Source organism: Crocuta crocuta, unplaced genomic scaffold, assembly GCF_008692635.1.
Source record: "Crocuta crocuta isolate KB4526 unplaced genomic scaffold, BGI_CrCroc_1.0 scaffold830, whole genome shotgun sequence".
Lineage (NCBI taxonomy): Eukaryota > Metazoa > Chordata > Mammalia > Carnivora > Hyaenidae > Crocuta > Crocuta crocuta.
This window is the reverse complement of record NW_027531513.1, coordinates 2,128,226-2,144,839: the sequence shown is the minus strand read 5'-3', so window position 1 is coordinate 2,144,839 and position 16,614 is coordinate 2,128,226. Positions and strand designations below refer to the sequence as shown.

The 16,614-nt window shown below is 37.1% G+C and overlaps 1 protein-coding gene and 1 pseudogene across 8 annotated transcripts in view; one reads left to right on the top strand and one right to left on the bottom strand.

Moving 5' to 3' along the window:
• Nucleotides 1-1,306, top strand: part of CLHC1 (clathrin heavy chain linker domain containing 1) — a 42,249-nt gene extending 40,943 nt beyond the window's left edge. For all 8 annotated transcript variants that reach the window (XM_077772375.1, XM_077772370.1, XM_077772371.1 and 5 more), the window contains one exon: nt 990-1,306. In XM_077772375.1, coding sequence (XP_077628501.1) covers nt 990-1,186 — 197 coding nt within the window. In that variant the 3' untranslated portion in view covers nt 1,187-1,306. The remainder of the gene's footprint in view (nt 1-989) is intronic.
• A 5,364-nt stretch (nt 1,307-6,670) lies between these two features.
• Nucleotides 6,671-7,112, bottom strand: LOC144238557 (small ribosomal subunit protein uS13 pseudogene; annotated as a pseudogene).
• Nucleotides 7,113-16,614: the final 9,502 nt, after the last annotated feature.

The window sequence follows — 16,614 nt, the reverse complement described above, 5'->3', positions numbered from 1 at the left end:
ATATATATATATATATATAAATGTCATTTACAAATGATATTTACTCTGAAAATAACTTTATAGTGGGATCAAGAATTAACTAATTACATCTCAAATTTCCTTCCCTTTCTCTAATATAGGAACCTGAGCAGACACCTTGATTTTAAATTATTATGTGGGGTTAAAGAATGAATAGCAGATTACATGACCATATTTGGGATGATAATTTTGAAATCATTATAGACATCAACTAAAATATTTTATTTGACAAAACTAATAATCATGGTAGAAATAAAATAATAGTGATGACAATATTTTAAAAAGGTATCTTCTTTCATTAAGTATCATAAGTAATGCAGGTAGATAAGAAATGAGTTCCCTAAATAAGTATATTCCAAAGGGGGGTCACTGTAATTGATTTTCAAAAGTAAATAATATCATTCGTTTTCTTTAATAAACTCTTTCTTTTATATCCTTTGAAAAAGTATTTGTCATAGAAGTTCCATCATTAAGAGGTCTCTCTCCAGATATAAGATGGAGGGTTTGCCAAAGAGATTTTTAAGCCCTTGGGCCAGCACTACTAGGGAATTTATAAAATAATTTGAAGGATCATGAAAATTAGACCTATAAGCCCTCAGTTACATGATAGTGTCTGATGGGACCTTATACATTCTGAAAAAGGCTGAGCCCTTATTCTTCTTTTTCTGAGCCCCCTTCCTTGTAACCTTCAACATCTGCTAACCCTACCAAGAAGGAGATGAGTAAAGGTGTGGGAATGTGAGAGATGGTAGAGGTTGACATGAGGCATAAAGAGGCTAATGAAAAAGGAGAAACTAACACTTGATTACTTACCACAAGTTGGATAAAGCACTCCACATTAAACTTCTAGGGAGCAGGTTTAATAGTAACTGAGTTGAAATGATATCCCTTTCTATTTTTGAAGAATTTTTAAATGTGGATTTTCAGATAAGAATAAGTACCATACTATAATATTTTAATTTTTTCCTTAGGTATAGTTGAACATCTTATGATAAATGATCCATTTTGCTCATTAGAAAACTGGCAAGAAGTGGCAAATATATGTTTACAGAATGGCTTTGACAAAATATCTAAAGACATCATGTCTGTTCTTCGATCTCAGGCTGGAGTTACAGAAATTTCTGAAGAGGATGATACGGTCAACTTAATGGAACATGTTTTTTGGTAGTGCTACGTCTTAACCAGTTGAGGGAGCTTGTATAACATTTTATGTGTATTGGTTGGACAATTTGATTTTGGCATAACTAACTTATAAATAAATCCAAAGTATGAAGCTCTCAGAAATAAATCATGCTTTTGTTATGTTGACATTTAGATCTGTCCTTGAAACATTTATACTATTTCATTCCCCCCCCCATATGGTCATTTCTTATATTGAATCTTGATAAAATCCAAGAATATAACTCAGTTTAGATACATACTTCCATCTAAGGGCATAAGCTAATATCTAGATATATTCCTTTCTGGTGATCTGATTTCATAGCAAGAACGGGAGAAGGTGTGAGTAGTATCCTGTCAGACTATATCCCAAATATTGAATGCTATGAGCCTGATTTTTAACAAGAAAAGAAGGTTGTCATTTCATGTTTGGACTCACTGGTGAAATCCTAAGTATAGTAATTTTGTAATACTGATTTTAAGATGTGCTCCATGCTTTGGTATATGTAAATAGCAAACGTTAGGCTTCTACTCTAAAAGTTGGGAATACTAGCATGTTACTACCTAGAGAGAAGACCAGCCAAATTTTGCATGGAAGAAGACCTGAGACACCTGTAGGTATGGAACATATATCATAAGATGTAGTTTGGGATGATTTCAAATGTCTAAATAAGTATTTGATGGAATACTCAGGTTCTGTGTCATGGACAGGTAGGATATGCAACATATTTAGTGATCCACATGGCATGGGCACCACCAGTCAAACAGAACAGATCCCCAGCTAATCATAACAGCTTCCAGCCCTTATGCCACAGGAGAGCATACCAGCTAAATGTCAGCCTGGATCATGGAATTTGGTAACAGTGAGCTGCTATGAGATGGAGTTAAGAGTCAAGCTTTCCACTCCTAATTTTAAATTGAATGTCTCTTTTTTACTCTATAGTGGACAGAATATGTACTTGAAGTCAGATAGCGCCATATTTAAATTCTTGTCTTACGTCTTCTTCTTTGTAAAATATAGGCAGTAATACCTCCTCCAAAGGTTTGTCCTAAAGGTTAGTGATATGTGTGTTTGACATAAGCATATTACATAATGGAGGAATTTCATAGACGATAACTATTACTTCTGTGTAAGACGTCCCAGAAATCTATATTCTTCTACTTGGCTTAAACTTACTAAATCCCACGTATCTGTCTTTGCTTGTAAAATTATCCTTCTTTGGAGTATTCTATAATATTGACACACCTTATTTCCTATGTAGTAAGCTATCTGTCTATGCTAATATTAGGGTTTCTTGGCTTATCTTAAGTCCTGAGGGTACTGGCTGAGTTCTCAGTTTTTCCATATGTTGCTAAACACTGTACTGCATAATTATAATTTAGTTTTCTAAAATATAATATATTTTAAAGTAATATATGCACACAATTTAAAAAAATGTATTACTACAAGGCTTATAATAACTAATAATATTTTGATTTCTGGCCTTTGCATTAGCTATGATTTTTGAAAAGAAGAGATGAATGATGGGAAAAAAGGAAGGGAAAGAGAAAAGACATTTCAGCAGCATTTATTTTTATTTAAAAATTTAAAAAAATTTTATTTATTTTTAGCAGCATTGGTTTTTAATGTACGAATGGCTCAAAACCTTTTTTCTTTGAGACTTGTATGATTGATAGAAAGCTATTACGTGTCCATTGACAGAATGTAGGGAAATTTAGTGTCCATGAAAGCCAGAAGGATAAAGTAGGAACATAAATGTGAAAAAAGCTTGAAACAGCAGCTGTTGTTGTTACTGTTAATTTTGCTTTGATTTTAAAATGTTTTTCCTCCACTCATTATTATTCCTCCTCTGTTTAGCATTATCTTTGGCAGTTTTCCCAAGGAATGTGAAACTTGTCAAGTGAATATAAATTAAAATGTCTAGAGATGAAGTTGGGAGAAAGAGCAAGAAAGAATATGAAGTCACGTGGGGGAAGGAAGAGTGGAGCTGTGAGCTACATAAGGTTTGGAAGCAGTTGGAGCCTTCTGTAGGCTGCATTGAGAGATGCATAACAGGAGCCTCTTGGCATAGGACCCTGCATTCGAGACCAGCTATACCACAATCTGGCTTTTTGTTCTTTTCTTCATAAATTTATTTTGACTAGATAATTCCTCTTATCATTTATAACTCAAAAATTCTGTAATTCTGCAAAGGTACAGATGATTCCCCAGTACTTTTTAAGCTTCTGCCTAAATTTGAAATACCAAGATTCAACATCAAAATCAATAATACATTGAATGCCTACTTTGTGTATGGTCTCTGCTATCAAGATTATAGCTTCAGTGGAGACACAGTATGCTTTTAAAAATAATAATTCCTCAGTATCATCTAATATCCAGTCCATATTCAAATTTCACCAATTGCTTAAATATACCTTTTTATAGTTGATTTGTTCCAATTAGGATCTAAACAAGGTTCATTGTGTTCTGTTTGGTTGTTGTATCTTTGCATCTAGAGTATGCCTCTCCCCTCCCCCTTTTTTCTTTCTCTATTGACTGGTTGGACTGGGTGGTTCATTTTGTTACCAAAAATGTTCCCCCTGTTAGATTTGTCTGACTGGTATTTGTCCTTAGGGTAGTCCTTTATTTGTTAATCTATTTCCCATATTTCCTATAAATGGAAGTGAGTTCTAAAGACTTGACTAGATTTAGGTTCAGCTGTTTTGACAAGATTACTTACAGGTATGTTGAGTACTTCACATTCTATCATATTATGATGCACTAAGTGTTGGGTTGTCTCATTGCCTCTTGAGATACATGGCCTGCAAGGTCAGGATTCCAGCTGCCTCCTAGCCTCTTTCCTACTGTACTCCTCACTTGCTTCCACCCAGATGTGTGCTTGCTCTTTGTTCCTCCTGTAAGGTGTGGTGGTTAAACGTAGTGTCTCTCCTGATCGGATGGAGGGCCCAAATGTGGGATGACAATCTGGTGGAAGCTGGTGGCACAGGAGGTGAGAGGATTCACCTGAGGCAGAACAAAGGAAATAGAAGTTTATTGAGTACACTGCAGGGGAGCAGCGGGCAGGACAGCAGAGGAGAGGTGTCTGCCAGGAGGCAGTGGAGTGGGGAGCAGTGCTGTATTTAAAGCTGGAGGGTGAGGTGGGGTGAGGAAGTATGGAATTTTCCCTTTTTTGGTGACTGCTGGTTGTAAATAGCCCACTCATCAGTTAAGGCCTATGGATATTTTGACATGAGTCTCCTGATGGCCCTGTCTGTATTCAGCCAGGGGGTCCCTGGGGGCCCTTTCTACATTCTGTTGCTCAAGCCTGCTTGCCTAAAAGTGGCCTCTACATGAGGGGCTTTAAAATATGCTGTTTCTTTTACCTGGAAGCCTCGTCCCTTTCTTCTTACCTAGTTAATAATTTCTTTTAGGGGCGCCTGGGTGGCTCAGTCGGTTAAGCGTCCAACTTCGGCTCAGGTCACGATCTCGCGGTTTATGGGTTTGAGCCTGCATGGGCCTCTGTGCTGCCAGCTCAGAGTCTGGAGCCTGCTTCAGATTCTGTGTCTCCCTCTCTCTCTCTGCCCTTCTGCCACATGCACTCTTTCTCTCAAAAAAAAAAAAAAATTAAAAATTTTTTAAATAAATAAAAACAAACTTTTTTTACTTCAGTTTTTAGTTTAGTTAAAACTTCCTTAGGGAAGCCTTTCTTGACTTCCTCAGTTAGGCTAATTTTCCCTTTTATAGGCTGTCCTTCATTGCAGTTATCCTCGTTGTAGTTGGGGACAGTACTTTTAATTGACCCTTTTGAGGGTATGGGAAATGGACTAGGGTTAACTGTATTTGTCTTCTAGGGCTGCCAAAACAAAGTACTACAAACTGAGTGTTTTAACCAACAGAAGCAGAATGTCTCACAGTTGTGAAAGCGACAAGTGTGAGATCCAGGTGTTGGCAGGGCTGTTTCCTTAGCTTGTAAGGGAGGAATCTGGTCCAGACCTCTGTCTCTCTCCTTGACTTATGGGTGGCCATCTTCCTCTGTCTCTTAGGTCATCTCCCCTTTATGCATGTCTGTGTCCAAATTTCCTCTTCTTATAAGGACACCAGTTATATTGGAGTAGGGCCCACCCGAATGACCTCGTTTTATTGATTACCTCTGTAAAGACCCTGTCTCCATATAAGGTCACATTATGAGGTACTGGGGGTTAGGGCTTCAACATGGGGATTTGGAGGAAGTCATAGTTCAACCTATAACATTCACCACTGTATCACCAAAATCAAACACTGTGCTGGGTACAAAGTCAATTTCAATAAATAGTTGCATGAATAAATACCTGGTATCTCCCATATTTAATGTTCCTGTTATGAATTTACTGTTGCTTTATTTTTTTTTGGTAAATTTTATTGATATGTAAACATACATATACCCAATAATACATTCTGAAAAATGCACAAATTATAACTCTAGAGCACAATAATTTTTCACAAAGCGAACACATTGTGTAACTAACTCCAAAGTGAAGAAACAGAATACCCCTGTCATCCAAGAAGCCCCTTTAAGTCACTGTGATCCCTCTCCCAAAGATAGCCACTATTCTGACTTCTCATATCATTGATAAGTTTTATCTGATTTTTAATTGTATATAAAAGAAATCATAATGAATTTTTCTGTGTGTGTTTGGTTCTTTTGCCCTTTATTATTTTTGTGAGATTTTTTCCACCGAGTATACTTGCAATTATTCATTCTCAAAGCTGTTTATCATTCCAATATGTAAGTACACCAGAGTTGTAGCAGGAATGGATATTTAAGTTGTTTCCAGTGTGAGGCTAATACACATAGTGCTTTCATGAACATTCTTATCCGTGTCTTGTATACAAACATAAGTGTGCATTGTTGTTGGATTCCTGCTTTGTTTTTAGGTTGTATTTTGAGTGTATATTAAAAGTCATACTGGCAGCCATAATTTTCAGGATCAGCACCACATTAATGTTTGATTTATAACATTATCCTGTGACAGCTATAATGAAATAGCTATAATAGAAATTCTGCATTTGGTTAGAAATAGTCAAAATTAGTCATTTCTCTAAACCCATTTCTCTAAAAAAAGAGATTTTGTTTTGAGCAGCTTTAGGTTCACAGCATTATTGAGGAGAATATACAGAGATTTCCCATATAGCCTCCTGCTCCCACACATGCACGACCTCCCCCACTATCAGTATCCCCCACCAGAGTGATAGATTTGTTACATTGGATGAATCTCCAGTGACACATCATTATCACCCTGTCCATTGTTTACAAGAGGGTACACTCTTGGTGCACATTCTATGGGTTTGGACAAATTTATAATGACAAGTATCAGAATAGTTTCACCACCCTAAAAATCCTCAGTGCTTTGCCTATTCATCCCACATGGTTTTTCTCATTTTTTATATGGAGAATGTATTTGCCTACCATGTATGAAAAGAATAGGAAAAAAATTTTTTAGGTGTATAAATGATTAACAGGCAAGGCCTATAGATTTATTTCTTCTTGGACACATCCATGGTGAGGCCACGGCAGCCTGCAGTCTTGGCGTGCTGGCCTCAGACACAAAGTCCTCTGTGGGCCTAAGTCTTCTTCAGTTGCTCCAGATCTTCACAAAGTTTGTTATCCAGATCACTGGCCAGATCATTGGCTGTATTTTTTATCCTTCATGTCCTTTTGTCTGTTCAAAAATCAGTCGGAGAACCTATACTGGTGTGGATTCTGCATGATGGTGATTACATGTTCCACCTCATCCTCAGTGAGCTCTCCTGTCCTCCTAGTGAGATCATTGTCTGCTTTCCTCATCACCACATGAGCATGTCTTTGCCCCACACCCTTAATTGCAGCGATGGCAAAGGTTACTTTCCACTACCCTTTGATATTGGTGTTAGGCACTCACAAAATATGCTGGAACTTCTCAGGGATCACTAGAGGCATGATGGTGGCCCCAGCAGTGGCCTATAGACCTCCTGTGGAAGAGGAGAATACTAATGTTTTAAGTGCTCTCTGTCTGCCACACAATGTGATAGCTATTTTGATATATATTCTCATTAAAATCCGTACAATTTTGTGCAATAGAGATTATGATCCCCATTTGTATAGGCAAAGGAAAGGGCCCAGAAGGCAAAGCAATATGCTGAAGATCCATAGCAAGGGTCATGATAAACTAATGTATGACTTCAAATTAGGTGTTCTTTCTGCCATACCAATGAAAGAGAGAAAATGTTTCTTCTAGAGTCAGAAAGATTTCATTGTACTAATATGTATTTACATTTCTGTTTAATTATTGTAGTTAAGCATTTATCAAAGTGAATTTCCATTATTTTTGTTTGTTTGTAAAGGCTTAGAGATTTTCTGAAACAAAAATTTAATCTAATGAAGTTATTCTTAACATTTTTCTAAATCCTAGATTAGTTAAGAAATAACCATTATATTGAATAACTTTAAAAATTTAATAGATAAAAATGTTATTTTAGTTGCCTTCAATTCTATTAGGCTGCTAAAGTATAAGGTAAGTTAAAAATCAAAGTAGAGTCCTCATTGGTTATTTTTTTTGAACTTTCTCTATTTCATGGAAATTTCTTCCATTCCTTCTTGGAAAAAGACCATATTAAAAAATTCCAGTTAAAACATAGTGTAATATTAGTTTAAGGTGGAAAAAACAGCATTTTAACAGAGTTGAACTACTGTAGCACTACTGAACATATAAAGTTGTCAATTTGCTAGTAGTTATAATTTGTTGTGTTCTTGAAAAAAATTAGGTAACTAATAAAGGTACTATCATTTATGTAGCAGTTTCTTCGTGTTTTTTTATTGTCAATTATCTACAGGTACCCTACATGTCTTGGAATCTGTGTCAATCTCTCCGTGATGTTTCAGACTGCAAACTGAAGGTCACTCAAGTATCTGTAGAAGCCAGGTACTACTATAAATTAGTAAGGCATTTCATAATCAGGCATAGAAGAATCTGGGGACTTTTCGAAAGGAATTATTGTAAATTCCAGTTAATTTTTGTCATGCAGGATTATGGACTCAGAATTACCCTATCAGAAGTTGGCAATGTAGATTTGACATGAGCAATCCTGATTTTCAGGGTACTGTGTAGGTCAAACAAAACACATCTACAGACCAAACTTTACCTGTAGGCCTCCAATTTGAAACCTCTTTCCTAAACTCAGAAAGCCAGATTGAATTTCTTGTTTCCATTAATTTTAAATGAAGCTTTTTGAGTAGATAAAGGAAGTAAAGAGCTACGATGTTTTCTTATTCAGGAAAAGCTGCTGCAGAATGCCTAATTTACTGATGCCATGGTAATAGAAGGCAGGATTCTTTAACCTAAAAGTTAAAGCTAGTCTATATATTGCTGGTCTAGAATGGAGGCCGTTTCAATTTCTAATGCAGAGGAACTTGGAAAGTAGCACAGATGTAATTTGTATATAAAAGAAGCAAAAGACACATACTCCTTAAGTAATTTTGATGCCCTTTTCTCCCATGCTAAATAATTAATCTGTCAGTATCCTTCCTCAATTGTATTGCCATAGAATAGATAAAAAAAAAAAAAAAAAAGCCCTTTCAAAAGAGGCTATTAAGATACATTTTGAACAATTTCCTAAATTGGTCCCTGTTTCTATTTAGTTGGCTCTTTAGTATGAATTCCATTATGGCTGTGTGGCTGCCATTATATTGTATTTTCAAACTGCCTGTGGAAATAATTACCACTAAATGTTTTCAGTCCTCCATTGAGTTAATAATCTACCACCAAGTTACCACATGTATTGATGTGTTAAGGCCACTGAGGAGGATCTACCTTTTTCATCTAAGAAGTTATATTCTGTTATCTTGTTTCCTGGCATCAGATCATACAGAGCCAGCTTTAGTTGAATTTGTGCTTAACATGAAGTGTGTGTCAGCCTTAAACTCTTTGGTGATACACAGATCAACATATCTAATAACAAGCCCTTGGCGCACCTTGGTGGCTCAGTCGTTTGAGCGTCCAACTTCAGCTCAGGTCATGATCTTGTGGTTCATGAATTTAAGCCCCACGTCAGGCTCTGTGCTGACAGCTCAGAGCCTGGAGCCTGCTTCGGATTCTGTGACTCCCTCTCTCTCTGCCCCCACCCCCCTGCTCATACTCTGTCTGTCTGTCTCTCTCTCAAAAATAAATAAAACATAAAAACAAACAAAACCAAGCCCTCATCCATTTCCTCACCACAAACATGCTCACACAGTTTGAAAGCACAGAATCAACCTGAGAATGTACATTTTGGAAGCAGCTCCCACCAATGGGTCTTAATTATCAAAGATCTCTGTCAAGTTGCTTAAAGATCTAGGCATTTATAGGTTAACAATCATGGGCTTTGAAATGCAAGCCTTGAGGAGTCCAGAGAACAAACAGTCTGTTTGTAAAGTCTGTATGCTATTTTATTTTTGCCCAGCTTCTCTGGGGTGAGGACTTAAATTAATCAGTTCCTGAATAACATCACAGTCACAAAAAGACAAATACTGTATGATTCCATTTATAGGAGGTACTTAGAGTATTAAAAAATAATAAAAAAGAAAGTATGATGGTAGTTTCCCCCCAGGGGTCAAGGGGAGGGGAGAATGGAGAGTTGTTTAATTGTTTAATGGATATAGAGTTTCCATTTTACAGGATGAAAGAGTTACGGGGTTGGATGGTGGTAATGGTAGCACAGTATGAATGTATTTAACGTCAATAAATTGGGCACTTAAAGATGGTTAAGGTGATAAATTTTGTTTTTTGTATTTCACCAAATTAAAAACAAAAAACAACTCTGCTCCTGTAACAGCTCTGTCCTCTTCCCATATAGCTGATGTCACAAAATTACATCCTTGAACATTGTGTGCCCAAAACTATAATCTAATTCTTATAAATGCATTAGTCTCTTTTTAGGTAGAAAACAAAATTAGAGTTAACCAAACTTACATTAATATTAGCTTTTAGACTAATAATTTTTAGAAAATGTATTATTCTTTTAAGTCATGCAGATAACAAAAAGTAAAGTTACAAACCATTGTTACAGTAATAATAGCTCTTACAATTGCCTATGTATTTACCTTTATTGAGATCTATATTTTGTTATAAGCCTTCAAGTTACTGACTAGTGTTCTTTTATTTTATCTCGCAGTAGTCCCTTGAGCATTTCTTTCAGGGTAGGCCTAGTGGTAATGAACTCCTTCAGCTTTTGTTTAACTGGAAAACTCTTTTTCTTTTAAATGTTTACTTTTATTTTTCATAGAGAGAGAGCGTGAGTGGGGGAGGGACAAAGAGAGAGGGGGACAGGGGATCCAAAGTGGGCTCTGGGCTGACAGCATGGAACCCAACGTGGGGTTCAAACTCAGGAACCGTGAGACCACGACCTGAGCCAAAGTTGGACGTTAAATTGAGTCACCAGGCACCCCTATTTAGGAAAGTCTTAATTTCTCCCTCATTCTTGAAGGATAATTTTGTGGGATATAGGAATCTTGGTTGACAGGGTTTTTTAAAATATTTTTTAAATTTATTTGTAGGAGAGAGAGAGAGAGAGACAGCGTGAGCAGGGGAGGGTCAGAGAGAGAGGGAGATACGGACTCCGAAACAGGCTCCAGGCTCTGAGCTGGCAGTCAGCACAGAGCCCGACGCGGGGCTCAAACCCACGAACCGCGAGATCATGACCTAAGCGAAAGTCGGACGCTTAACCGACTAAGCCACCCAGGCCCCCTGAGAGTTTTTTTTTTTTTTCCTTTTAGCACTTTGAATAGCACTGCCTTTTTGCCTTCAAATTTCCTGATGAAAATTTTGCTGATAATCTTATTGAAGACCCCTTGTATAATACAAGTCTTTTTTCTCTTGTGGCTTTCAAGATTCTCTGTTTGGTTTTTGAAATTTAATTATAATATATTTCAGTCTGGGTCTCTTTGAGTTCATCTTATTTGGAGTTTGTTGATCTTCTTAGACGTTTATTTCATGTCTTTCATCAAATTTGGGAATTTTTTAGCTATTATTTCTTCATATATTCTCTTGGCTGCTTTCTCTATCTCTTCATCTTCTTTTGGGACTCCCATGATGCATATGCTGGTCCACTTCATGGTATTCCACAGGTCCCTTATGTTCTGGTCACTTTTCTTTAATTTTTTTTTTCCTTTCTGTTCCTGAGACTTAATAATTTCTTTCTTTCTTTTTTTTTTAAATGTTTTATTTATTTCTAGGAGAGAGAGAGAGAGAGACAGCATGAGCAGGGGAGGGTCAGAGAGAGAGGGAGTCACAGACTGAAACAGGCTCCAGCCTCTGAGCTGGCAGTCAGCACAGAGCCCGACGCGGGGCTCGAACCCACGAACCCCGAGATCATGACCTAAGCGAAAGTCGGACACTTAACCGACTAAGCCACCCAGGCGCCCCTAGACTTAATAATTTCTGTTGTCCCGTCTTCAAGTTTGTTGATTCTTTCTTCTGCTGAAATCTGAAATCTGGATCCCTCTAGTGAATTTTTCATTTCAGTTATTGTACTTCTCAGTTCCAGAATTTCTTTTTGGTCTTTCTTTCTTTCTTTCTTTCTTTCTTTCTTTCTTTCTTTCTTTCTTTCTTTCTTTCTTTCTTTCTTTCTTTCTTTCTTTTTGTTTTTGTTATAGAGGAAGAGTGAGCAGGAGTTGGGGAGAGGGGAAGAGAGAGAAGGAGGATCTTAGGCAGGTTCCACGACCAGCAAAGAGCCTGACATGGGGCTAGATCACACAGCCATGATCATGACCTGATCTAAAATCAAGAGTTGGATGCTTAACTGATTGAACCACCCAGGTGCTCCTCTTTTTAGTTTTTCTATCTCTTGGTTGATATTTCCATTTTGTTCAGGCATCATTTTCTTTACTTTTTTCAAATCTTCCTTTAGNCTAGTGAATTTTTCATTTCAGTTATTGTACTTCTCAGTTCCAGAATTTCTTTTTGGTCTTTCTTTCTTTCTTTCTTTCTTTCTTTCTTTCTTTCTTTCTTTCTTTCTTTCTTTCTTTCTTTCTTTCTTTCTTTCTTTTTGTTTTTGTTATAGAGGAAGAGTGAGCAGGAGTTGGGGAGAGGGGAAGAGAGAGAAGGAGGATCTTAGGCAGGTTCCACGACCAGCAAAGAGCCTGACATGGGGCTAGATCACACAGCCATGATCATGACCTGATCTAAAATCAAGAGTTGGATGCTTAACTGATTGAACCACCCAGGTGCTCCTCTTTTTAGTTTTTCTATCTCTTGGTTGATATTTCCATTTTGTTCAGGCATCATTTTCTTTACTTTTTTCAAATCTTCCTTTAGTTCTTTGAATATCTTTAAGTCGGTGGTATTGAAGTCTTATCTAGTAGATCTGCTATCAGTTCTTTTTCAGTTTCTGTTGATTTATTTATTCCTTTAAATAGACCAGACTTTGGTTTTTCTTTATATGCTTTGTGATTTTTTGGTCGAAAACTGGACATTTGAATCTATTAATGTGGTAACTCGAGATCAGATTCTCTCCCTTCCTTAAGATTTTCTAGTTTTTGTTTTAGTTTATTGTTTTGGGGTTTTTGATTGTTGTAGGCTGTCTCTGTGCCAATAACATGCCTGAGGTGTAAACTTAAGATCTCAAGTCTTTTCTGAGCCTGCACCTTTCCCTGGGTGTGCATGATGACTTTCTAATTTTCCCTGTATATCGAGTTGGTTTTGAACATCCTACTCTTTCACGTCTGGTTCCCAAAAAGGGAAAATGAGAAGAATGGAGGGAGGAAAAGAAGAGAATACTGATCCTTAAAGTCCCCTGAAAGTTACTTCAGCTGGAAGGGGGAGAAGCTTGCAACAATGGAGGGAAGTGCAACAACAATGGCCAACATCCTCTTTGTTGGCATCTCTGAGATCATAAGCAGCAATCAGTAATCAGAGCACAGATGCCCTATATTTGGAAGGTAGGGTTCTTTTTTAACCACCTGGATCCTGCAATCTATGCACACTGCTCCAAGAACAGGTGCACAGTTGCCTGCTTTGGGGCTGGGGATGTGAGAGGGGTACCTGCTACTTTGTACTATAGCTGAAATTGACTCAAATTAACCAGTTTGCTGTTCAAGCCTTCCCCCTAGAAGTTACAAGCCTACAGTAGACTCTAGAGTCCCCAAAAAGTTAGACTGTCAGACAGGTTCTGCCAGAGCAATTGTTGATTAGGAGGAAAGATAGATTCCTGGTGCTTTTTACCTTTCTCAGAATCCTCCTTGAAAACTATTCTTGGGGGGATTTGCATTCTTAAGAAAATGGCCCTTTATTTTAAAAAAAATTTTAAAGTTTACTTATTTATTTTAATGTTTACTTATTGTTGAATGAGAGAGAGTGAGAGAGACAGAGTGTGAGCAGGGGAGAGCAGAGAGAGAAGGAGACACAGATCTGAAGCAGGCTTCAGGCTCTGAGCTATGATAACAGAGCTTGATGCCGGGTTCAAACCCATGAACTGCGAGATCATGACTAGAGCCAAATTAAGACGCTTAACTGACTGAGCCATCTAGGCATACTTAGAAGATGGCCCTTTAAAGAAAAAAAAAAAAAGGTTACTCTGTATTAAAATATTATGAAATTCTAGCACTTTTTCTGTTTTTGAGCTTTTTTCATTCAGTTGAAGCAGGGATAAGGGTGGGATGAGTGGGGTGAGTTGGTGCCTGGAAATGAGGGCTTTGTTTTCTAGACATAGGATTTCTTTTCAAGACATTTCAAAGGCCATATTGTAGTGGGATCCTGCCCATTGTGCAGTGATCCTACATTGTTATATGTTTGACTGGGCCCTCATGACTTGGCTGACTTTTCTGTTTATGCTACCCTAGGTTGGGGCATAGGCTGGCTGCAAAGCTGTTGCTTATATCATAATTTTACCTTCAAAAGTTTTTGACATGTTAAATCTATTCTTCAGAAAAGTAAGCAATGTATATACAAAAGCAGCCCAGGCTGATCAATGCTGTGGAAATCTATTTTCTCAAAATCACTGGGATGGTTTCAGAACCAGTTGAAGAGGATGCTTGGTTATTCTGTTTACACTGTGTTGAATCCTTGAGTCAAAGTGAGATGATGAGATTATTACACAGTTGAGAGCAAGAAGCATTTCTCTGTGCCTTGAAATAAGACTCTGACCTAGGAAGTAATTCTGGGAAGTCCTTGTTATTTTTCTAACTAAGTTTCTATTTAAATTCCAGTTAGTTAACATGTAGTGTTAGATTAGTTTCAGATGTAGAATTTAGTGATTCTATACAACACCTGGTTCTCATCACAAGTGCCCTCCTTAATACTCATCACTTAGTTAACCCATACCATCATCCACTGCCCCTCTGGTAACCATCAGTTTGTTCTCTATAGTTAAGAGTTTGTTTCTTGGTTTTCCTCTCTCTTTCCCCCAACTATATTCATTTGTTTTATTTCTTAAATTCCACATGAGTGAAATCATACGTTATTTGTCTTTCTCTGACTTATTTTGCTTAGCATAATACACTTTAGATCCATCTGCATTGTTGCAAATGGCAAGATTTCATTATTTTGGATGGCTGAATAATATTAGTAATAATTACTAATAATGATAATATTAGTAATAATTAGTAATAATAATAAATATGTACTTCCTATATATTTCCATCTATTCCTAATATAATAATAATATTCTTGTATACACACACACATGCACACACACACACACACACACACACACACCACATCTTCTTTATCCATTCATCAGTTGATGGATATTTGGGCTTTCTCCATTATTTGGCTATTGTTGATAATGCTGCTATAAACATTGTGGTGCATGTATCCCATCAAATCAGTAGTTTTGTATCCTTTGGGTAAATACCTAATAGTGCAATTGCTGGATCATAGGGTAATCCTATTTTTAACTTTTTGAGGAATGCCCACACTGTTTTCCAGAGTGGCTGCTCCAGTTACATTCCCACCAACGGTGTAAGAAGATTCCTTTTTCTCCACATTCTTGCCACCACTTGTTGTTTCTTGTGTTTTTGATTTTAGCCATTCTGACAGGTGTGAGTGAGGTGATATCTCATTGTATTTGATTTGTATTTCCAAGATGATGAGCAATTTGGAATATCTTTTCATGTGTCTGTTGGCCATCTGTATGTCTTCTTTGGAAAAATGTCTATGCATGTCTCCTGCCCATTTTTTAAACTGGATTATTTGTTTTTTGGGATGTTGAATTTTATAAGCTCTTTATATATTTTGGATACTAACCCTATATCAGATATGTCATTTGTAAATATCTTTTCCCATTCTATAGGCTGCCTTTTAGTTTTATTGATTGTTTCCTATGCTGTGCAGAAATTTTTATTTTGTTGAAGTCGCAATAGTTGATTTTTGCTTCTGTTTTCCTTGCCTCAGGAGACATATCTAGAAAGATGTTGCTATGGCTGATGTCAAAAAGGTCATTGCCTGTGTTCTCCCATAGGATTTTGAGGGTTTCCTGTCTCACATTAGGTCTTTAACTCATTTTGAATTTGCTTTTTTGTATGGTATAAGAACGTGGTCCAGTTTTCCCAACACCATTTATTGAAGAGACTGTTTTCCCCCCTTTGGATATTCTTTCCTGCTTTATCAAAGATTAATTGACCATATAGTTGTGAGCTCATTTCTGGTTTTTCTATCCCATTCTATTAGTCTATGTGTCAGTTTTTGTGCTAGTACTACACTGTTTTGATCACTACAGCTTTGCACCGTAACTTGAAGTCTGGAATTATGATGACTCTAATTTTGCTTTTAGTTTTCAAGGTTACTTTGGCTATTTGGGATTTTTTATGGTTCTATGCAAATTTTACAATTATTCTAGTTGTGTGAAAAATGCTGTTCATATTTTGATATGAATTAAATGTGTAGATTGCTTTGGAGCCATAGACATTTTAATAATATTTGTTCTTCTGATCCATGAGCATGGAAAGTTTTCCCATTTCTTTTAAAAAATTTTTTTAATGTTAATTTTTTTAAAAAGTTTTTTAAACATTTATTTATTTTTAAGAGACAGAGACAGAGTGCAAGCAGGGGTGGGGCAGAGAGAGGGAAACACAGAATCCAAAGCAGGCTACAGGCTCTGAGCTATCAGCACAGAACCTGACAAAGGGCTTGAACTCATGAACTATGAGACCTGAGCTGAAGTCGGAGACTTAACTGATTGAGCCACCCACGCGTCCCTAATGTTAATTTTTAAGAAAGCAAGAGACAGGGTGTTAGGCGGGGAGGGGCAGAGAAAGAGGGAGACACAGAATCCAAAGGAGGCTCCAGGCTCTGAGCTGTCAGCACAGAGCTTGATGTGGGGCTTGAACTCACAAACTCTGAGATCATGACCTGAGCTGAAGTCAGACACTTAACTGAGCCACCAGGCACCCCTGTTTTTCCATTTCTTTGTGTCATTTTCAATTTCTTTCATCAGTGTTTCATAGTTTTCAGAGTACAGATCTTTTACTT